This window comes from Erinaceus europaeus, chromosome 7 (genome assembly GCF_950295315.1).
Source record: "Erinaceus europaeus chromosome 7, mEriEur2.1, whole genome shotgun sequence".
Taxonomy (NCBI): domain Eukaryota; kingdom Metazoa; phylum Chordata; class Mammalia; order Eulipotyphla; family Erinaceidae; genus Erinaceus; species Erinaceus europaeus.
In genome coordinates, this window is record NC_080168.1 from 68,752,710 (window position 1) to 68,776,736 (window position 24,027).

Here is a 24,027-nt window from a genome sequence, read left to right on the forward strand (position 1 = left end):
TTTTCTTGGCAGGGGGAGAGCATACAACAATTCCCCCTTTTCTTTTTAACTAAATGACCACAGTATCAGGGGTATGGGGTGAACAGAAACCTATATCATACAGGCATTTTTTAAAAAGAAACTGGCACAAACATGGAGAAACATGTAAGCAAGTAACAAGAACCAGTGTGCTGCCAAGGGAAGGCCTGAGGGGGCCATTTTTTGCCTCTGTGGGCAAAACTTTATCAGCTTAAAAAAAAACATTTCTTGCCTCTGGGGGGCGAGAGGGGGCGTACATGTCTCGATGGACATTTGTATGGGGGCGGGGAACAGCCTAGAGTCCCAAAGGCAGCTGGCTGCAATTTACTTACTATGAAACAAAACTTGTTATTAGCACAACCACAGTGCAATCTAAACTTTCTAATAGAGAAGGAATTTGAGACTTTTACATATCAACAATGTCGTTTTAACCTTTTGTTACCCCATTCAAGATGGAGACACACCCTAGGTGTGCGCAGGAAAGAAAACCTCAGGCATGAGAATAATTAGCATAGCCATTGTGCAATCTACCATTTCTAATAGAGAAGGTAATCGAGAGTTTGTCCAAAATGTCATAAGGGGTTTCATTGGAAGAGAGATTGTTGGTCCCAATTTCATAAAGATGGTTCGCCCCTGAATGGTACAAATTTGGGGCCTGAGATTTTGTGGACCACTCCTGTTTTAGAACAGGGCCACCCTTCTATGACAGTAAAGATTGGCAATATTCCTTTTAAATTTTTGATTGACACGGGGGCAGAAAAGACGGTTTTAAGGCAAGAAGAGGTTCCCCAAGATTGGGAACTTATCCCTGGACCCAGTATACATGGAATAGGAGGGATGACCCCATCATTTTGCACATGAGACTCACTCATATGGGAAGACCCGGAAGGTTCTACCGGACACTTCCGCCCTTTGGTAGCTAATATTAGCACCAACCTACTGGGCAGGGATCTTCTGGAATGTCTTGATGTTAGGATATCCACAGACGCCTCTGCAGAGCGCAAAACTCGTTCCTGCGATACCAGGTCTAATCAGCACCCCCAATACTAAATGCCACTGTTCGTAGCCAAATACCCCGCTTAAGCTGGCTTTCTAATGAGCCTGTCTGGGTGGAACAGTGGCCTCTACCTAGGGATAAGCTAGAAATTTTAAAAGAGCTCGTCCGAGAGCAGTTGTCCTTGGGACACATTCGTCATTCTCGAAGCCCATGGAATACTCCTGTCTTTGTGATTAAAAAGCGCTCGGGAAAATGGCGCCTCCTTCAAGATATCCGTGCAGTAAATAAAACCATGCAGGTCTGGGGCTCTCCCCAAAGGGGTTTGCCTCTTGCTTCTGCAATTCCCACGGGAATTCCAGTCATAGCTATTGATATACAAGATTGTTTTTTCTCTATCCCCTTGCATCCGCAAGATTGTAAATGTTTTGCCTTCTCTGTTCCGTCTATTAATAACGCCAGCCCTGCTGATAGATTTGAATGGGTGGTGCTGCCCCAGGGTATGGCCAATAGTCCTACAATTTGTCAGGAGGCTGTTAAATCTGCCCTTGTCCCATATATTCATAAGGGCCTTAATATTTTTCATTATACAGATGATATTTTAATATGGGGAAAATCAGATACAGATCTCTATGCCTTACGCGATTTTCTCATTCCTGCATTAAAGAAAAGCGGCCTTAATGTAGCCCCTGAGAAGATACAGCTAATCCCTCCAATTTCCTTCCTAGGTTCAGAGATTTCTCTAACGCAAATTCGTCCCTTAAAACCTAATGTTACCTTCCCTTCTAACCTTACTCTTGCTTCTTTACAAAGTTTTCTAGGAAATTTAAATTGGCTTAGGCAGTATCTCTGTCTGCCCACAAGCTGCCTCCAACCACTGTTTGACCTGTTGAAAGGAAACAAACAGCCCTCTTCAAAATGTAACTTAACTCCCGAGGCCTCCTTGGCACTGGAAAGGGTTAACCAGGCCCTCCAGGACATGCACCTTGTTCGATTTTCCCCTCCTCTCCGGTAAACCTTCTAATGTTCAACTCCACCCCCACAGTAGTAGGGGCACTGTGGCAAGACCATGGGGTTCTCGAGTGGCTTCACACGCCAGTAGGAGGAGCTCCAAGACTCCTCACTGAGATAGATGTGTTAGCATTCATGGTTCGCCAAGGGAGAAATAGGTCTGTGCAGGTCTTAGGGAAAGAACCGGATTTAATCATTCTGCCCTTTTCTCTCACAGATACAGAGTGGCTTATACACCATCATTCCTGCTTTGCCATAAGCTTTGTGGGGTTTCCAGGACAAATAGATAACCATTTTCCTTCTATTAAATTGATAGCTTCTTTACCTCTTCTGCCTCTACTAGCACCTAAACTTTTCTCTCAGGATCCCATTCCCTCTGCTCCTACAATCTTTACTGATGGCGGAAAAAAGGGAGCCTGGCTAGCTCAGTCGGTAGAGCATGAGACTCTTAATCTTAGGGTCGTGGGTTCGAGCCCCACGTTGGGAGCCATTTGTTGTTAAAATTCGGAGGCTCCAGCTGGCCAGGCTAGCTTCATGGGCAGGTAACAGAGACTCAGGGACACACGGCTGGGCAGGGAAGCTGTATTTTTTTATTCAGGAACAACGATTTATAAACTAAGACAAACTAATCACCAAACAGAACTCTCCTGCCTCCTTCCCCCACAGTGGCGCCAAGCACTTTCCAACTCTGGAACTCTGGAACTCTAGCGGGGTTCCTTGGGGCGGGGACAAGCGGGCCCGCGAAAACTAGCAGGACTGAACCAGTTTTCTTGGCAGGGGGAGAGCATACAACAGGTGTGTACTGTGGCTGTCCTCCGAGCCACAAAGAAGACAGGCTGTGGGGGTGGAGCCTCAGAAGTAAAGGCTAATTCCTGTTCTGTGGACTCACCCCAAGTGATTTAAGATGCTTCCAGCAGGGAATTGGCAACAGTAGTCTATGACAGAGGTTCAAGGCTGGGACTTGGCTAAGTCCTGAGGTTATTGCAGAAGTGAAAGTGTAGAGGGCTATACACCCAGACCTGGCTAAGCACCTCCTGCTGGACTTGCCTGATCCGAGGCCGAAGGAAGAGTTCTCTCTCTTTCTCTCTCTCTCTCTCTGGTCTAGGCCCTGTCTTGCAAATTCCCATTTTCTCCACCCCCACTGCCTGACAGTGCAAATATCTGTCCCCATTGGGAAATCCCACTGACACCCACAGGAATGTGGCTTAGCCCAGTAACCCAGATAAAGCAAGCCCAGAAGATAGTCATATCCTGGTCTGAAAAGGACACCCTGCTTTTTTTTTTTTTAGATATTTTTATTTATTTATATCCTTTTTATTGCCCTTGTTTTCATTGTTGTTGCAGTTATTATTATTGTTGTTATTGATGTCATTGTCGTTGGATAGGATAGAGAGAGGAGGGGAAGACAGAGACAGGGAGAGCAAGATAGACACCTGCAGACCTGCTTCACTGCTTGTGAATTGACTCCCCTTCAGGTGGAGTGGGGAGTAGGTGGGGAGCTGGGGGCTCGAACTGGGATCCTCACGCTTTGTGCCACCTGCGCTTAACCTGCTGAGCTACCACTCGACTCCCAACGTCCTGCTTTAAGATGCATGATTCCTCCTCAGCCAGTTAGGATTTTATAGAGTGCTGGATGCAAATGAGAGAATGTTTTGGTGAAGCCAGTTACTCTTGCCTTTCTCCCAGTCCTTCAACAGAAGAGAGCCTAAAGGTCATACAGGGGGAAGGGACCAACTTTCCTTGTGGAGATGCACACATTAAGACTGGACAGGAGGGCTGGCAAAATAGCTTACCTGGATAATGTGCTTCTTCACCATGCATCTGACCCATGGTTTGAACCTGTCTCCCGCCACATTGAAGGAAGCTTTGGTGCTATGGCCCTCCTCATTCTCCCACCCTCCTCTCTTCCCTCCCTCTAGAAAAGAAGGAGGAGGAGAAGGAAAGGAAGAAAAGAAGAAAGGAAAGTGAAGAAAGAGAAAAGAATATTGATTTATAAAACCCTAAGATATTCTTAAATTTTTTCCCTCTCTGTCCTATCCAATAAGAGGAGAAGAAGAATCAGTTGATTTACTTTATAAGATAAACTAGAACATTGATTGCTTTGGCATATGTGGTGCTGAGGATTGAACCTGGGGCCTCATGCATGCAGACCTTGTGCTCTTCCCATTGAGCCACCTCAGTGTATAGTAGTCTTTAGTGACTTGTGAATTGGGTGCTTTTCCCTGTGTCCTGACCTTTACAACTCGGCTTAGCTGTTCCCTAGTTAGGGCTGAGATTGTTCCCACAGTATTCTACAGTGCTGTGGGTCAAGGATTTATACTTGCTCCTTCAACATTCAGATGATAGCTCTTCCCAGTGTCACCTTTCTATAACATACATGAACACAATACAGAAACCTTCTCCTTTGTACATTTAACCTGGGGATATACTTCTGAACCTCGGAATCAAGCCAAATTCTTATTTAAAATGGCCCGTTATAGCTGTTTTCAGAGAATTCTTTTTATGACTGAAGTCTTCTATTCTAAAGTTCAGATGCCCCAGGACCCAGCCTGCAGGCAATGATTTTCACAAGATTTGTTTCTAAATTCTTTCCTGTAGTTCTGTTCATAAATCTTACTGGCATCATTCCCACAATTTACAAGACTTACCACAAAACCATTGATTGAGTTTCCACCCTTGTTGGTTAATAGAGGTCACAGTATTAAGTCTTAAATAACGCAACATGGTATGCTGCTCAGAAATTCCCAGAAAATCTTTTTCTGTGACTTTCAGTTTCATTCCAGGCACTGACAAAACATGTTATTCAGCTTCATGAGTGAAGTTGTAAGTCACTGGCCTATTAAAAAACATCTTGCCCTAATACAAAAAAAAAAAAAAATCAGTTTTTTTTTTAATGTATACATATGTTTGTGTGTATTTTTTACTGAATCTGTATCTTAAAGCTTAAAATAAGTTTTATGTAACAACTTAGGCTTCTTAGTGTTAAAAAATTTAAACCTTTTCACTTTGGAAAACTATGCTGCTGTGTGATGATGAATTATTTCCTTGGGGTATATATCAACAAAGCAGACTGACTGATACAATGCCTTATAAGATAATTGAAATAATCAAAGACTCTGACAACCACAATGCTTATTCTAATTCTGAAGGAAGCCATATAAGCCTGCCATTAAACTATGTTTGTGGGGCCAGGTGTTGGCACACCTGGTTTAGTGCACACATTATAATGTGCAAGGATCCAGATTCAAGACCCTGGTCCCTACCTGCAGGGTTTCACAAGTGGTGAAGCAGGGCTGCAGGTGTCTGTCTGTCTCCCTTTCTATCCCTCCACCCTCTCTCAATTTCTCTCTGTCTCTACCCAATAATAGATAAATAAATAAGTAAATAAATAAATTTTTAAAAAAATGTTTGCGGCAGCCCAGCAGGGACACAGTGGATAAAGCATTGGACCCACAAGCATGAGGTCCTGAGTTCAGATCCCAGTATTGCATGTACCATAGTGATGTTCTGGTTCTCTCTCTCATAAATTAATAAATATTTAAAAAATGTGTTTGGGTGAAGCAATTTGGTGAGATGCATATAACTCTAAATCAGGAAGTTCCTTCATTTTAGAGGATTCAGAAGGAATTCTCAAGGTAACCCTTGCAGGCAGTCTCAAAGTAGTAGACTAAGGGTAGGATGGCATTTCTGAGTATGTTTTCCCCTTAATTTCTACCACTGATTACACTGTGTTCTCTTTACTTATAGTAAGTGTTGTGCTTACTTATAGTAAGGTGACCAGTTGGCCAGTACTTCTTCTGGTTTTATCCCTCAAAGTCCTGAAACCAACTTGCTAGTCAACCTAACTCATAATTTTATTATTATTATTGGATAGAGACAGAGAGAAATCGAGAGGGAAAAGGGAGATTGGAGGGGGAGGGGAGACATGCAATACTGCTTTACTGCTAGTGAAGCTTTCCCTCTCCAGGTGGATAGTAGGGGTTTGAACCTGGGTCCTTGTGCATGGTAAGATGTGTGCTTAATCAGATGTGCCACTGCCCAATCATACTTTTGTTCCTGACTTTTTTTTTAATCATGATGCTACTTTATTTTGATATATGAATGTGAACAATTTATGAGAATATTTTCTTTTTTAAAAATATTCCTATTTATTTATTATTGCCTAGAGACAGAGAGAAATTGATAGGGAAGAGGAAGATAGAGAGGAAAAGAGACAAAGAGACAGAGAGACATCTGCAGCCCTGCTTCACCACTTGGGAAGCTTTCCCCTGCAGGTGGGGAACCTGGGTCTTTGCACACTGTATTGTGTGCACTTAACCAGGTGCACCACTGCCTGGTTCCCATTCCTGACTCTGCTCAAGCCCCCAAGAGACTGTCACTATGTCACAATTTCTCATATGACCCACACAGGTCCTTGAGCCCTGCAAGGACCATCAATTCATTGGTTGTTTGATTTATGCATGCATGTGAGTACCTGACAGCTGACCTAAAAGCACAGTTATAAAAATGACTTATAGACCCTGCCTACCTTTTATGGAACATTCTCACACTGCCCAACATTCAAGCAAACACTTCTCTGCATCTCCTGAGGGTCTGTTTAGTAGTCTCTCTGTCTCCCCCTACCCCATCTCCCACTCTCTTTATAAGATCAGAAAGGCAGAGATAGTGAAAGAGACCACGTCACAGAAGCTTTCTCCAATGTGGTAGGGGCTGGACTGAAACCTGTTTCACATACATGGCAAAGCAGTACACTATCAAAGTGAGCTATTTCACAGGTTCACTAGTTCCTTTCTTGATCATAAAAGGTCCTGTGGCATTTTCTAGTTGTGGTGTCAGTAAGCTCTGTTTGGCTGACTTGGTGATGAGCTATAGCCAGTTTAACCTTAACCAAACCATTATTATGACATAATGTGCAGTCTGCTAGTACCTGTGACTAGACCTCTTTATGTGAGGTCAGTTTTCCTTCTGAGGGGGCTATGCTGTATTGGGAACCTTACCTCAGGATCTGTAGAATTGTCTCCCCTGCTTATAATACTCTTCTAATGAATGACCTGGTTTGGGGTCCTGAGGATTCCTGGGAATAAAATCAGGGATATGGCACAAGGTGCTATAGCCAGGGTCAGGTCTGGAGGCTCACATCCCAGCTCTGCATCTCTCTGTGATAATTAGTTTGAAGGAGCAACAAGAATCATAGGCTTTAGGCCTGGCCAAACAATTCACTTGGCTAGTGTACTGCTTTGCCATGTGTGCAGCCCAGATTTGAGCCTGGTCCCTCTTACACTGAAGGAAGCCTTGGTGCTGTGGTCCCTTTCACTCTTTCTGCTTCTCTACCTTTGCTGTCTCTATTAAAAGAGAAAAAAATCATAGGCTTTAAAGGGGACAACAGCATGACTCCCAGATGAATCACCTGCCTAGGTGTTCATATATTATCTATAAAACAAGCTAGTACAGTGACTGTAGGTTTGTGTAAGCACTCAGTGGCAAATTGTTTTAAAAACAGTACAGGGACCAGGTGGTGGGGCACTTGGTAAAGCAGACATCTTACAATGCTCAAGATTCAAGTCCCTGCAGAGGAAAAGCTTCATGAACTGTGAAACAGTGTTGTCTCTTTCTCTAAAACACTTAGTACAGGAGCCAGGAGATAGCTCATCTTCTTGTAACTTAAAGTTTTTGGTTTAAGACCCAGCAGCACACAGAAGAACCATGGACAACACTTTGTAGACAGGGAGCTCCATGTGGTGAAGCCATGTTTAGGTCTCTCGCTCTCTCTCTTCCTCTTTCTCTCTCTCTTAGAAGGAATGAAAAAATTGGGTCAGGAAGGCCTCTTAACAACTATATCTATTATACTGATATATGCATGATGACCTTGATTCAGCACGACATTAAAAAGAAAATGAAAAAAAATGGTGTTGGCATGTAGTGAAGAAATGGTAGTTTGTATGTATACACATGTGTGTGTGTGCTTGTGTGTGTGTTTGTTTATTATCATAACCCCCTCCCTTATTTATGGAGAAGAGGGGGGTCTGTGACAGTTCAGCTGGCCTTTGAAGAAGGTCTTGGCCTTATGGGGAAGGGGAATGAGGTACTGTTATCATTAGGAACAGAGAGGGAGCAGAGAGCATGTACATGGGTGTGTGTGTGGCGGGGGGAGGTTCTGAGTGTGTGGGAGAAAGGAAGAAGGGGCAAGGTTTGTTACTGTGATGGCTTGTGTCTGCCTTTCTAGTGCTTCCTTATCAGCCTCATCTCTCCCTTCTCCTTGTTGATTTAGAATTCTGCTGATCCTGATTGAGGTACCTCATGATTACAGTACCTTCCCCTTTATAATTCCCTACCTCTTGTGATGCTCCTATGCATCCCCACCCCTAGGATGTCTCTCTTCTGAGGGCTTTTATAGCTAATAAGTGGCTAGTGTATATCTTGGGCCCCATCCCTGTTCCTTTGCTCTAGTTCTTACATAAATAAAACACCTTGTCTCCTCTTAGTTGTGTTAAACTGAGCATAGGTTAGCATTTCAGTCAAAGATTCTGAAATAGTTCTGTTTTCCATTTCATAATTAAAAATATCTTCTACTTCTTAGATATACACATAACTTTCTGTTGTCACCAAGGCTTCAGCATTCTGAACCTTCTCAGGCAGAGAGAGACAGAGAAGATACCATAGCACTGAAGCTTCTTACAGCATGGTGGGAGCCAGGATAGAACTTGGGTCATGTGCTGGACAGGGCAGGTGTACTATCCAGATGAGCTCTCTTGCTGGCTCTCTTCTATTTCTTATAAAGAGAGGACAATGTCCTGAAGGGTGCTTGTACTTTTTCATTCCAGCTGTTTCTCAGAAGTTTTCCTTATGGATCAGTGGGTCCAAGATTCAAATTGAGGGCTCAATCCATAATTACCTATCTTAAGATTTACTTAATGAACAAGAGAGACAGAGACCAGGGCATTATTCTGCTGTGATATAGGCAGTACCTGGGCTCTATTCTGGGACCTCAGACATGCAAGTCCTGTGCTCTACTGCTGAGATACCTTCCCTGCCTCATAGTTATATTAATGGATGTACATTTGAATGACTCCCTTTAATTTATTGTACTTTTCCCCTAAAAAGTAACTTACAGGTTTTCATTTGGTGAGTCCCATAATGGGCCATGCCTTGATGATCTGTTTTTCTTTCTTTTTCTTTTTAATATTTTATTTATTTTATTTTTAAAGATCTTTAAAAATATTTATTTATTTATTCCCTTTTGCCTTTGTTATTTATTGTTATAGTTATTATTGATGTTGTTGTTGGATAGAACAGAGAAAAATGGAGAGAGGAGGGGAATACAGAGAGGGGGAGAGAAAGACTCCTGTAGACCTGCTTCACCACTTGTGAAGCAACTCCCCTGCAGGTGGGGAGCCGGGGGCTCGAACCTTAATATTTTATTTTTAATGAGAAAGATACAGAGAGAAAGAGAGGGAGAGAGAGAGAGAGAGAGAAAGAGAGAAAGGACACTATAGAACTGCTCAGTTCTGGCTTATGTGATGCTTGGGGTTGAACCTGGAACCTTTAGAGTGTCAAGCGTAAGTCTTTTGCAGAACCATTATGCAGTCTCCCCAGTCCTAGTTGTCTTTTTCAATAACATAACAAGCAGGCTCACTAGCCCCTGCTTACAGAAGCTGTTCTGTTGGGGTTAAAATGACTAAATCCTGGCTTTGTGTTCTCCTGCAGGCCGTGATCTTGAAGGGACCAGATGTGCGCAGCTGGCGGACCGCGAGTTGGGAGGGCAGCCCGGAGGGCTCAGGTGCGCAGGTGGGTGTGAACCCGCTGCCCGGAGGACCGGCCCTGAGAACATGACCACGGCTCAGAACGGCCACGGGAGAGTCGCTGCATCGCCGTGTCCCACGGACGCCAAGGACCCGCACATGGTGGCCCCGAGGGTCTGCGCGAATGGCAGCTGCGGCCCCGACGCCCCTGGAGCCCGGCCCGGGCCGGCCCGCCTGGCGCGCCTCTTCTCTGGGGGCCGCAAGCGGAGCGGGGGCGCCGAGCCAGAGCGGCCTCGCTCGGTGGTGCTGCTGGGGGGCTCCTCTGCCTGGAGCGCGCTGGCCTCCTTCCGCAAGGTGGGCTCCTTCAAGAAGCTCAAGGCGTCGGTGCTGCAGGGCATCCAGACCCGCGAGGGCACTGCCTCAGGCCGGGAAGGGGCCTGCGGGCGTGAGCGCACCACCCCGGCTGCCTCCCCTGGAAAGCCGGTCCCAGAGCCCCGCGAACCCGGTCCCGCGGGCGCCTCGGACGGCTCGGACCCAGACGAAGCAGACGATGCCTTCCAGCGCAGCACACACCGCTCCCGCAGCATCCGCCGCGCCTATGCGAGGGGCCGCATCAGCTTGGCGGAGCCCGCCCGCGCCCCGCCGGAGCCACCGGAGCCCCCGGAGCCCCCAGGCCGCAGCGCGCTCTGCGGGCGGAGCAGAAGCAGTGACAGCCTGAGCCTCCTCCGCAGGGGCTCTTCCAAGCGCAGGTCTGTCCCCAGCCTGGCTGAGCTGCGCCCAGCCGAGCCTGCCCCGCCACGCACTTTCAGCAGCTCCTCCGCCGACTCAGACAAACTCGGGGCCCCCGAGCGAAGGACCAAGCGCTGGAAGAGCCCCATCCGGGCCAAGGACTTCGACAGGGTGCTACGACTGGTGCACAGCGCGGCCGATGCTGCGTGGAAGCGGGAGGGCAAGGGCGCAGCTCGCTCCCCCGATACCACGCAGCCCCGGCCTCTTAGCCGCCTGCATGACGCCTACTCCCGCCGCGTGTCCTGTAGCACCTCGCTACCAAGCCTCGGCCCGCAGCTGGACGTAGACACTATCCCGGTCCCTGGGCCTCTGCGCAGTGCTGGCTCCTCCTGCCCGTCTGCACAGGATGCACACAGTGTGCTGTCCAAGGACCCCAGAGTCAGCAGGCAACTCCCAGCGGACCTTGAGCCGCCCGTCACCCCCCTGAGGCCCACTACACCCAAGCCCACCAGCCCTCAGAGCCCAGCTGCCGGGAACGCCCAGTGTCCCGGTCACCTCAGTGTCCTGTCCCTGAGCTCCATGGATAGTGAGGACCGGCCAGAGGGTCTTGCGCACAGGGAGCAGGTGTCCTCGCAGGACTCGGTACAGACCACGTGTGACAACAGCAGTGAGGACAGTAGCACCAACAGTCACCCCCAGCTGAACCTCAATGGGACAGCGGGTCCGGAAGAAAGGAGAGAGGAGGTAAGAGTGGGGCAGGGGCCTCCCGTGGGTAATCTGCGTGGGGTGCTTGTCACAGTGCTACCCTCCATGCTTACTGAGGCTCTGATGGGCATAGGGCTTTCCCATGGCATCTGACCCTCCTCTAGAAGTAGCTGGTCTTCTGCTGACTGCTGCCACCTTGGTTATTCTCTGCAAGTCACTGTGGGCTGATTTTACAAAATGTCTTCAGCTCTTTAGAAATGGGGCAGGGTGGTTATGCACCTGATGGAGTGTATATATGACCATGTGCAAGGACCTGGGTTCAGACCCCCCATTCAGGGAGCTTTATGGTCGGTGAAGCAATGCTGCAGGTATGTCTCTTTCTCTCTCTCTACCTCTTTTCTGTGTTTATCAGAGACAAAAAAAATTTTTTTAAGGAAAGAAATTATTTGCTTCCTTAATTCCCACTTGCATGACCAGTGGCCAGTTTTTTTTTCCTTTGATAAAAAATAGAGATTTCAAAAGATAAAGACTGAAAAGAGAGATACCTTTAGCACTGTTCCACCACTCATGACTCCCCCCACCACAAGTAGGGACTAGGGAATTGAACTCAGGTCCTTGTACATGGTAATGTGTGCACTATACTGGTGCACCTGGCTTCTGTCATAGTTATTTCTAACTTAGTTGCTTTCTGGAGTATTTTTTGGCCACCATGTAATTTGGCATGCATGTATATCCATGATAATGCAGTCTTTTTCAACTTAGACTAATGTATTTAAAATATGCTATTTTAGCGACTGAGCAGTGGCACAGCTGGTAGAGCAGGTTCAAATCCCTGGACCCAGGTTCAAATCCCTGGTTCCCACACACAAGGGAAAGCCTCATAGGTGATGAAGCAGGGCTACAGGTGTCTCTCTTCTCTCTCCTTTTCTACCTGCCCCACCCCTCTCAATTTCACCCTCTCTATACAATAAATAAAATAAAATAAAATAAAATACACTACTTTAAAAGTGAGGAAATAACTCAGATAAAGAGTTGAGGAAATGACCAGAGATGCCTTCACTTGGAACCCAGTAAGTAAAATGACCTCATTAGTGTTATATTCCTGCCACCTTGTGGTAGCTGTTGTAAGCACAGTGATCTGAAAATAAAGCAAGTCCCTGACATTCTTGGTTTTAAGATGCAGTTTGTCATTCTTACTTGTCCACAGCACTACCTGTTCCCTTATCAAAGGTGCAAGCACTGTAATTTCAAGTGGTATTGCTGGCTTACCTACAAACTCCTTAGGCAGCATTGGGTCATTAAAAGAAAGAGTTGGACCCATACAGTATAAATTCAGTAGTTCATGTAGTGCTGAAATATGCCATACATTGCATAAGGCTTAAAATATATGAAACTGATGACAGTCCATTGTTACTCCTTTACCAGAAGCTATAGTGTCTTATCCCCCTCTGATAAAGTGTGAAAGAAAGGGAGAGACAAAGAGACCTCTGCAGCACTACTCCACCATTAGTGAAATTTCCTCTCTGCAGGTGTGGATCAGAGGCTTGACCTGGATCTCCATAAATGGTAACATGTGCACTCTACTGGATGTATCACCACCAGCCTTTAGTTGTACTGTTTTAAATACTTATCTATTTATTTATTCCCTTTTGTTACCCTTGTTGTTTTATTGTTGTCATTGTTGGATAGGATAGAAATGGAGAGAGGAGGGGAAGACAGAGAGGGGGAGAGAAAGACAGACACCTGCAGACCTGCTTCACTGTTTGTGAACTTACTCCCATGCAGGTGGGGAGTCGGGGGCTCGAACCGGGATCCTTTCTCTGGTCCATGCGCTTTGCGCCACCTGTGCTTAACCTGCTGCACTACCACCTGAATCCCCCTGAGTTGTACTGTTTTATAGACATTAGTTCTTTTGCAAAACTTTCTAGTTCAGTTGGGATTCAGACTCTCTCAGTTGTTTCAAAGATACATCAGATCAGTGTTGAACTTCTCTTAGCCATAGTCTTCTCATGAGTAGAATATGTGTCACTCAATCCAGTGTTCAGACCTGGCTGTCCCAGTGGGTTCCTATTGGCTAGGTGTTTAGATGCATTTTCTATCCCCAATTTACGTGACTACTTAAGACATGCATCAGCCTCCTCCTGCCTCCCCCCCCCAAACAAAACAAAACAAAACATGCCATTAGCCTTTACAGTAGACTGGGAAATCCTTCAACTTATCTTTGCATAAATTTGAAAGATATGCATAAAAGATACCAACATAGTACTTCCACCTTTGGTAAAAAAGAAAATTGGGGGTGGGGGGGAGGTGACCAGAGGGAAATCTACGAGGATAACATTCTCAGAGAGAGCTAGGAGGCAATAAGGCTCTGAAATATGGAAGTATGTGCCTGGGTGGTGGCACACCTGGTAGAGTGCATATGTTACTATGCTCAAGGACCTAGGATCAAGCCCCTGGCCCCACCTGCAATGGGGAAATGCTACAGGTATCTCCCTTTTTCTGCCTCTCTACCTCCCTCTCTTTTAATCTCTGCCTCTCACTTCAATTAAAAAGAAAGAAAGAAAGCTAGAAAAAGGAGGGAGAAAAATGACCACCAGGAACAGTGAAGCCACTGTGTAGGCACCAAGTCCCAGTGGTAACCGTAGTGGCAAAAACAAGAGAGAAAAAAAGAAAGAACAGACAGATGAGGTGAGGGGCCAGGCAGTGATGCATCTGGACAAGTGCACATATTACCATATATAAAGACCTCCTCCTCTTCTCTCAATGTCTCTTTTAAAAATAAGCACATGGGCTGGGTAGACAGCATAATGGTTATATAAAAGACTTTCATGGCTCGGACTCCAGAGTACCAGGTTCAATTCCCAGCAGCACATAAGCCAGAGCTGAACAGTGCTCTCTGGTCTCTCTCTGCGTATATTATTCTCTCTGTCATTAAAAATAAATAAACAAGGGTTAGGTGGTGGTGCACCTGGTTGAGCACATGTGTTACAATGCTCAAAGACCTAGGTTTGATCCCCTAGCCCCCACCTGCAAGGGGAAAACTTTGCTCATGGTGAAGCAGAGCTGCAGGTGTCTCTCTCTCTCTCTCACTCCCACCCCCTTCTCTATCAATTTCTGACGGTCTCTGTCCAATAAATAAAGATAATACATTAAAAAGATAAAAATAAAATAAATAAAAAAATAAAATTATTTATTAAAAAATAAGCATAGTGGGAGGGGACAAAGAACTCACTGAATAGGGCATGCACTTTTCATTGCACACAGCTCAGATGTCTCTCAATTTCTCTCTGTCCTATCAAATTAAAGAAAGGAAAAAATATGTTGTGTTTTCCTTAGCTCCAGTTACTAATAGAGAACTTTTGTTTACTGCTGGCCTTCCAAAGATGAACTTTAAAAAGAAGTAGGAGGGTTGGAGTGATAGCATAGTGGTTCTGCAAAAAAAACTTTCATGCCTGAGGCACCAAAGGCCCCAAGTTCAATCCCCAGCACTACTGGAAACTGGAGTTTAGTTGTGCTCCTGTATAAAACAAAGGGGCAGGGGACAAACGAAGTCCTTAGGGTTCAAACTTTCTCAATATATAAATATTATTTTCTTCTTGCCTTCATCCCCCTCACAATATGGTAGTTGATTTGGGATCCTAGGAACTCTTGCCCTTCCTTAAAATCGTAGGCCAAAAAATGTGCGCGTGCATATACGTGTGCGTGTGTGTGTGTGTTTGCAGTACTGCCATTTCCATCATTTTATGCTAAAAATGAGAGACGGGGAGGATGCAGCCTCTCTAGTATGAGAACACATTTATCTTCATTTAAGAAAAACCAGGTAAAGAAGTAGATCTCTAAATAGCAGGGTGCTGCTCTTTTGCTTTTGTAATGTAAGTGTCTTATAATTTTATTTTTCTGAAATTGGAACACACAACTGGAAATGCAGGTGCTCTTTTTGTTGTCACCATAACATTATCACTCCCAGCTGGCTTTTCCAGTAACAGAGAGGCTGAAAGAGAGGGAAAGATACCACAGCACCAAAGTGGAGGACTGGGTTTGAACTTGGGTCTTGCACATGGTAAAGCAATGCACTATCCAAGTGAGCTATTTCATCGGCCCACAACTCTACACTTAAAGGCAGGACACATCCCGCTTCCTTTCTGTGAAGGTACACACTAAATATTCAGAGTTACAGGGCAGAAAGGACAGAGATTCTGAAGGAAAACAGACTGGGTAGTCACATGGGCACCTCCCTTTTCTGCTTCTCCTAGTCTGGCAGATAATGTTGTTTATTTTAGTTCCAGCATTTTAATCAGTGAAACATGACGAAATAGTACCCACCTCCTTCGGGCAGTTGTGAAGATTAAGGTAACAAGTGTCAGGTGGTTATATATAGCTCTGGCAGATCCTTACTAAATTCTAGCTTTCAGAGCCAACAAGGTAGCTCACCAGGACAGTGTACCAGCTTTGTCATGCACAAGATCCAGGTTTGAGCCCAGCCTCTACTGCACTGGGGGAAGCTTCAGTGCTGTGGTATCTCTGTGTGTGTGTCCTTGTCTCTGTGTCTCTGTCTCTCTATCTGAAAAAGTTGGCCTAGAGTGGTGAAGTCCCCAATGAAATGCTAGCTGTGGCCACTTCAGTCCTTTCTCTGTCTGCATCTCCTCCCTTTGTCATCCACATTTCTGTTGCTGTGCCTGAATCCCCTGTAGAATCAGGTGCTCAAGACTTGAGAAATACAGTAGGCTTGCTTACTAGGCCAGTGTGTATCACTGGAAACCCTCTGGCTTGCTCATTGTAAAGTTTCTAACTCTCTCATGCCTGAGGCTCTGAGGTTCCAGGTTCAATCTCTAAGCAGTACCATCAGTCAAAGCTGAGCAGTGCTCTGGTTTTGTTTGTTTTAAAGGCGGGGGTGGGGGTGGTAGAGGTCTCTTTACTTTAGGGTTTGGTTTGATTTGTCTCTGAGGCCTCAGGTATGTGCTTCACCACTCCTGGACTGACTTTTTGTTCTTTTTCGTTGCAGAGATAGAAAAACCATAGCATACCTCCCCTATATGTGTAGTCTTCCCCCAATGTTGTGGGGTTCCCATGTAGTGGCAGGACTTGAACCCAGTGCCTTGCTTATGATAATATGTGGTCTAGTGAGCTATCTCCTGAAACCCTGTGTGTTTTTTTCAAAAGATATGTTCCTTCCTTTTTCTATTTATTTTTCCATCCATTCATTCATTAGCATGAGAGAGATCTAAAGCACATGCAATGCTGGGAATCTAACTTGGGATCTTATGCTTTTAAATCTAACACTCTAATCACTGCACCACCTTTGAGGCCATAGTATTTCTTTAGTTTTATGAGAAATAGAGAATGAAGTAGAAAGACTAGAGCACTACCCAGCTCTGGCATAAGGTGGTGCCGAGGATTAAACTTGGGACCTCAGAGTTCTCAGGCCTGCACATCCTATGTTCTAACACTGAACTTCCTCCCAGGTCCAGCTTAAGGTTTTGTTTCTATATCTACACAGAGCATCTTAACTTCCTTGCCTATGCTACTTTCTGTTGAGTTGCCTTGTCATTGCTATCTCTCTCGTGCTTCCGTGGCAAACAATGGCATACTGGGTAACATAAAACAAGGGACACTTGGCTATGGAGACCTGAGGTTTGGAATAAGATGTCAGAGGACCAGGATGCTCTGAAGCTCCAGGGAGGTGTCCTTCATGCTTCTGTGGTTGGGGGGGGGGGGGCAGGAAGTGGCTGCAGAAATCCTGGGTGGCCTTAGCTGGGTCACTGCTCTGTGCTCACAAGGATCTCTTCCTCTTGCCTCTGCATCTAAATCCCCATCTCCTAAGGACACAGCTGCAGGAGCCAAGTTTTCTCATCTAGTGTCTCCTTGGTTTAACTTGATAATACTACCTTAGTCCAGGAGGTTGTGCAGTGGATGAAGTGTTGGATTCCTAAGCATGAAGTCCCAAGTTTGATTCCCACTGCATGTGCCAGAGTGATGCTCTGGTTCTCTCTCCTCTCTCTTTCTCATAAATAAATAAATCTTTATTAAAAATCATACTACCAATACAATTATGCCACGTTCACAGTGTCTGGGATAACATTTTTTTTAATTTTAATTTTTACATAGAGACAGAAAGGCAGAGAGAGAGTGAGAGACCACAGCATCAGAGATTCCTTCAATGTATTGGGGGATGGGTATAAACCTGGGTCACACATTTGGCAAAGCAGTGTGCTACCCAACTAAGCTATTTCACTAAGCCCCTAACTTATTTATTCATTAGTGAGAATTGTGGGGATTTGGAGAGTGAGAACTAGAGTATCACTCTAGCACACATGATACTGGGGATCAAACTCAGGACCTCATGCCTTTATTCACTACTTTATCTGTTGTACCACCTTACGGACCATGACAAATGTACATTAGTTCATTTCTTTATTTGATTTATTAGTGCACTGTTTAGCTTTGGCTTATGGCGGTGGCTGGGGATTAAACATGTGATATTGGAGCCTCAGGCATGAAGGTCTTCGACATAACAACTATGTCTATAACATATCTTTTTTTAAAATATTTTAAATTATATCTATTTTCCCTTTTGTTGTCCTTGTTTTTTTTTTGTTGTTGTTGTTGTTGATGTTGCTGTTGGATATGACAGAGAGAAATGGAGAGAGATGGGGAAGACAGAGGGGGAGAGAAAGATACACACCTGCAGACCTGCTTCACCACTTGTTAAGCGACTCCCCTGCAGGTGGGGAGCCGGGGGCTCGAACTAGGATTCTTACTCCGGTCCCTGAGCTTTCTGCCACCTGTGTTTAACTGCTGCGCTACCGCCTGACTCCTGTCTATAACATACCTTATAGAGGAACCTATAACATATCTTTTAGGGGAGACATAGTTCAGCCTACAACTCTTGCCTCAGTGCCCCACACACTGCAAGACTCCTGCATGTCTAGATGTGTGATGTGTGATGCAATTTTCAAGAAAGTCCTCCTCCCTCTGATATTTTTACTCTCGTCTCAAGCTATTTTGAAGTGTCAAGTTAATGATAACAAGATTATTCTCAGCTTTGGATTTCTGTAAAGAAAGAAATTTTGGATAAGAAGTAAAAAAAAAAAAAAAGTAATAAAGCCACTGCCCAGTCGAAGGACTTCGGATCAGTACTGAGAGGCAAGAGTTTAAAGGGCATCCACTGAGGAATCTGTTCACAGAAGTGTATGATGGATGTGAGTTGATAAGTCAGGTTCAGGAGCCCTGGAATGTTCCACAGCTCAGACAGCATGAGAGGAGAGTGCAAGAGGGAGATCCTGGGCACGACCATACATACCTCTGATAGCAGTGTTTTAACAGCAGGACAGACAGAAAGGAGCATGAGTGCAACTAACTGCCCATTCTTGCATTTTCTGTGGGCTGTCTGATCCCAAGTCTGGTGCAGGTACTGGCCACTGGTGTTGGTACTGAGTGTTTACACTTCTAGACACAGTCACCATCACACTGAATTCCACAGGACTCACCCTGCTTGGGAAGGACAAGGGCTTTGCTGATAGGATTCCCTTTCTCAACACAAAACCAGGTTCATGTTTGTTATGCAGTCTTTTCTGGCTCAGGATTGACTAGAATCTGAGCTCACACCACTGGAATTCTAAGCCCTTCTTCCTTCCATCCTTCTCTCCCTCTGTACTTTTGCTCCAAGCCATGTTATGTCTGTTAAAATTCTGTTAAATAAATATTTGCAGTTTCTAGAACATCTACAGGCAGCATTTTCTCCTGACCAATCTGTCTCTGGTGGAACTATGTACTTCCAGTGGTTCCTCTCAGTGCAGGAGGAAGGCCCTGGAGCAGGGCATGACACCTACAAGGAATTGTCCCATGCTTCCTGCTATGGAATGGCCTCTTTCTTCCAGTCTCCATCACTTCCTGGAATGTGGCCTCACTAAGACAATTTCTTGTTGGCCTAAACCCACTTTCTCTCTTTGCCTCCCCTCTTTCTCTTTATTTTGGCCTCAGTGAACAGAAAGCAGACTACATGTTGCGTAAGGGCAAAATCAAAGCAACCCGCAAAATTCTGTGAGCGGTTACACTGCCCATACATAGCCTGTTATTTTCTTGCCCTTTGTTGTTAAGCCTTTTTATCATAGGGTGAGAATATAAGTGGGTCTCTTGGGTAGTTTGGCTAAATGATCTGTCACAATCTGGCTTTCATATCTAATCCAGAAAAAGACATGAGCACTTTCATGACTTCTCTCTGATATTCTCAGAAAAGATATTCTCAGAAAAGGTTTCTCTGGGGGCATACAAATTAAACAGAAAAAACTGCTTCTTGCTTAAGTGGACAAGTGTGATGGAGAATCGTGAGTGGAGGAAGTGGTTACATGAAGCTGGGTGCCTGTATGAACCACACGTGATCCAAGAGGGGACAAGTAGGCAGCACACAGTGCTAGAGAAACAAACTGGGCTGGGGAGAATGAATCCTTGTGTGTGCTCAGCAGTGACTTTTCTCAGTGAAAGCATTTCTCAGGTGAAGTATGAACCCTCCTTGGTTAGAAGAAAGAGATGTAGGGGCCAGGTGGTGGTGCCTCTGGTTGAGTGCACACATTACAATGTGCAAGCACCTGAGTTCAAGCCTCTAGTCCCCACCTGCAGGGGGAAGGAAAGCTTTGCAAGTGGTGAAGCAGTGCTGCCAGTGTCTTTCTGTCTTTCTCCCTCTCTATCTCCTCCTCCCCTCTCAATTTCTCTCTGTCTCTACCCAAAAAGAAAAGGGACAGGGGAAAGGAAAAATATAGCTGCCAGGAGCAGTGGATTCATCATGTAGGCATCTAGCCCCAGAGATGACCCTGGTGGCAATAAATTATCATTATCATCATCTCTAGGTGGGGCCAGATGGTAGCACATGAAGCAGAGTGCGCACGTCACCATGAGGACCAGAGTTCAAGCCCCAGACCCCATCCTCACCTGCCAAGAGGAAGTTTCAGAAGCAGTGGAGCAGTGCTGCCAGTGTCTCTCCTTGTTTTTGTCTTTATCTCTATCTATCTCTGTCTCTATGTTCCTTACCTTGTCTACCAAAAGCAAACAAAGAAACAAAAAGATTTCTGGTAATGATGGAGCCACATCCTGGCACTGAGTCCTAGATAAAACCCTGGTGAGAATTTTTTGTAAAAGAGTAAATAGAATTTTAGGGGACTGAGTGGTTGCACCCTTGGTTGAGTGCACATTTTGCCATGCTTAAGGACCTAGGTTCAAGTCCCTAGTCCCCACGTGCAAGGAGGAAGCTTCACAAGTATTGAAGTAGTGTTCCAGATGCCTGCCCCTCTCTCTTTCTCTCTCTCTCTCTAACTCCCCCTCCCATCTTAATTTCTGACTCTGTCCAATAAATGAGTACATAAATATTTTTTTAAAAAAAATAAGGTAGGACTGGCAAAATCACTCACCTGGATAGTATGCTGCTTTACCATGAGCTGGACCCAGGTTCGAGCCCAGCCCTCACCAAACAGAAGGATGCATTGGTGCTGTGGTTTCTTTCACACTCTCTGCCTTCTCTGTCTCAGAAGAAAGAGTGAGAAAGAGAAAGGGAGGAAGGAAGGAAGGAAGGAAGGAAGGAAGGAAGGAAGGAAGGAAGGAAGGAAGGAAGGAAGGGAGGGGAAAAGTGTAGTGAAAGAAATCATGCGGGGGCCAGCAAGTTAGCTCACCTGGGAGGGTGCCTGCCTTGCCATGCACTTGACCCAGATTTGAGCCCCTCCAGCATCCTCCACACACCACAGAGGAGCACTGTAGCACTGAAGAAAGCTTTAGGCAGTGATAGCTCTGTGAATGAGTGAGTGAGTATGTGTGTGTGTCTTTCTCTATTTCTCTTTGAAAAGTTGGCCCAGAGTGGTGAAGCCCCAGCAATGACAAAAAGAACAAGAGAATCACAGGAATAGCTGCATAGAGAGAAGGACATTCATACTCCACCTGAGAGCAGCTGGAGCTGGGGAACCTGTGTGAACAGTGTAGGCTGCAGAGGAAGCTTCAAGGCAGAAAAGTGGGTGTTTGGCTTTCTACCCAGCACAGTTAGGGTGATGGAAGCATTTGTGCCTATTTAGAGGTCTAGGGAAGAGCATGCTTTTAATTTTTTAAATTAGTTAAGTTTTTATTGCCACCAGGGTTATTGTTTGGGCTAGGTGCCTGCATGATTCTTCAAGTGCTGCTGGCCATTTCCCTCCTTTCATCTAGATAGAAAATGAGAGACAGAGGAGAGATACCACCGCACCTCTCCAAGGCTGGCGAAATTCCTGCTCCTGCTTCCCACACCACCCTCACACACAAGGGCTATCCCATGCTCAGTCCCAATCTAAAACCCAGACCCTGTACTTGGTAACATGTATACTCTACCAGGTGAGCTACTTGCCAGCCTCCCATAAAAACTACTGTCCAATTTGATCCAGAAGTGAGAGGCCCTTTAGGCCGAGGACAGAGACTTGACTGGTTAGTTTGTGTCTTGCTTGAGTTCACAGAATTAGTTAGAAGCCTGAACTAGTTCTGAGCCTTATTAGTTCTGTGCCCCCCACCCCCCTCTCTCCCCCCAGCAGACTTACACTTAAGTTACTGCATATCAAGCTCTAGCAGTATGACTTAACCTTCTTAAAGCATCTTCTATTTTTAAATGAAAGGAAAGAAAATACTTTGGAGTAGCTCCCTATAGCATTACCTGTTCTCTCCTTCTCCAGGCAGGCCTGCCTCCTGCTATTGTTATGTAGATTTGGGGTGACACCCGCCTTTATGAGTTCTTTGTGCTGAACTCACTGGGTGCTGCTTTTGAGAATATCTTTCACCTAATGTGTCATTAGCTGTGCTCACTACTTAAACCACAATCTTAGTCCTACCTTCCATGAAAACCAGGTGCACCTGCATCACACATTTCTGTAGCAGTGAACTTTCCAAGGTGGAGGAGAAGGAGGGAGGGAATGTCCAGCTGTTCTTTCTTTAATACCTTCCTGGTTGTTGCTGCTCACCTAACTCATTCGCATTTACAAAGGTCTTTACTGAGGAGCCCTGGTGGCCAGGCTCACCTCCAGAAGAAGACAAGATGGAGGCTCCCAGGCTTGTTGGGCGGAGATGGGGCTCTGGGAAAAGGCCCCGGCCTCGGCCGCTCTCTGACTATGGCCAGCTGGTCAATCGGAGCCTGTCCATTCCCGAAGACTCCATTGCCGTGGCTCCCCAGAGAGAAGACTCTGTGGACAGTGACCCCCAGCAAAGGATGGCCTCCCCCTTGGGCGCTGCACACCAGGATGCTGCCACTCTCTACCCCCGAGGGGGCCGGCGAAGACGCCCCATCTCTGTGATCGGCGGGGTCAGCTTCTATGGTGCTGGCCAGCCAGAGGAGCTAGAGACACTTCTGACCCAAGTAAGACCTGGGGTGCTGTAGCCGGAGCCAACAGCCCTGGCCTTTGTTCTCCTGCTGCAAGCTGAACAGGACCCTGTTTCCTCTCTTCTCTCTGCCTGAGAATAATGTCATCTACTCTCCACCTTTCTTCCTGACTTTGTCTGAATCCAGCTTGATTCTGAACTAACCGTCTGACTTTGGAATACCTTTTACTAATCTTCTGTCTTTCCTGGGATTTCCATGAGCCCATGAAACAACTTATACCTTGTCCTGAGCATTCTGTAAGGGGACTCTCACAGGGCAGATCTAATGAACTTCCCTGAAAGAAGACATTTCCCTAAAGAGTGCCATCACTGCTAAGATGTAAAAAGAAGAAAATTATAGTAATTTCTTCTCCTCATTCTTTTTTTGAAGGACAGAAATTGAGAGAGGAGAGGGAGATGGAGAGACAGAGACACCTGCAGTACTTGCTTCACTGCTCATGAAGCTTCCCCCCTGCATGTGGGAAGCAGGAGCTCAAACTTGGGTTCTTGTGTGTGGTGATATGTGTGCTTAACCAGTTGTGCCACCACCCAGCCCCTTTTCTTCATTTTTTTTTTTTTTTTAAACCAGATCTCAGCTCTGGCATATGGTGGTGCTGGGGATTTAATCTGGGACCTCCGAGCCTCAGGCATGAAAGTTTTTTTGCTATCTCTCCAGCCCAAAATTATAGTTTTACACAGTTCTGACAATAAATTAAAATCTTGATATCTTTAAGTAAAATTACCTGATCTAGTAGTAATTCAAAAAGTATTTACCCAGTACTCCAAGAACATTTTGAGGGTCTGCACATTTCAATAAACATTCTGTCCAGAGTATGTTTATATTATTGGATGAGGTTAACACTCAAAATGTAGCCAGATATTCATAAAACAGTCTATTAAGAAGTGACTGATTTATGTGTTAATTTACTATTGTTTGCTCATTTTATTTTACCTTTTTTTTTTTTTTTTTTTTTTTTAACCAGAGCACTGCTCAGTTCTAGTTTATGGTGATGCTGGGGATTGAACCTGGGACATTTGGTACCTTCAGGCTTTTTGCAGAACTATTATGCTATCTCTCTAGCTTCCATTGATATTTTTTTTTCTGCTAGCTTATGATAATCATAAGTAGTTCACACAGTTCTCTTGAAGCAGACATTCCACATCAACAGTGGATTTTGTATTTACATTCTGCTTGTGAAGCCTAGCACTGTGCCTTTTTTACACCAGTTACCCAGAGCGTTCTTGTTTTTGATGAGGTTAAATAAGTTTTAATTTTGAAGACCCAAACAAATAATGCTGGGAAATACCTTGAGTGCTTTGTCACTGCTAAAGCAAACTGTAATCCTCTCCAAAACACAGGAAAGGGACAGTTAAAATCCCTTAGAAATTATTTCACATCAACGCTTCAGAAAGGAGTGTAGTGAGATACTTTTCTTCACTGTAAGCTAATTTGGGGAATTGGGGCTAAAAAAAAAA

The 24,027-nt window shown here is 45.3% G+C and overlaps 1 protein-coding gene across 6 annotated transcripts in view; it reads left to right on the forward strand.

Annotated features, from left to right (window-relative positions):
• Window positions 1-24,027, forward strand: part of SPATA13 (spermatogenesis associated 13) — a 159,046-nt gene that overhangs the window by 71,932 nt on the left and 63,087 nt on the right. For 4 of the 6 annotated variants that reach the window (XM_060194691.1, XM_060194689.1, XM_060194690.1 and 1 more), the window contains exons 2-3: window positions 9,728-11,235; window positions 22,181-22,549. In XM_060194691.1, the coding sequence (XP_060050674.1) occupies window positions 9,850-11,235; window positions 22,181-22,549 (1,755 nt within the window). In that variant the 5' untranslated portion in view covers window positions 9,728-9,849. The remainder of the gene's footprint in view (window positions 1-9,727; window positions 11,236-22,180; window positions 22,550-24,027) is intronic. The other 2 variants (XM_060194693.1, XM_060194694.1) reach the window with 1 other exon arrangement.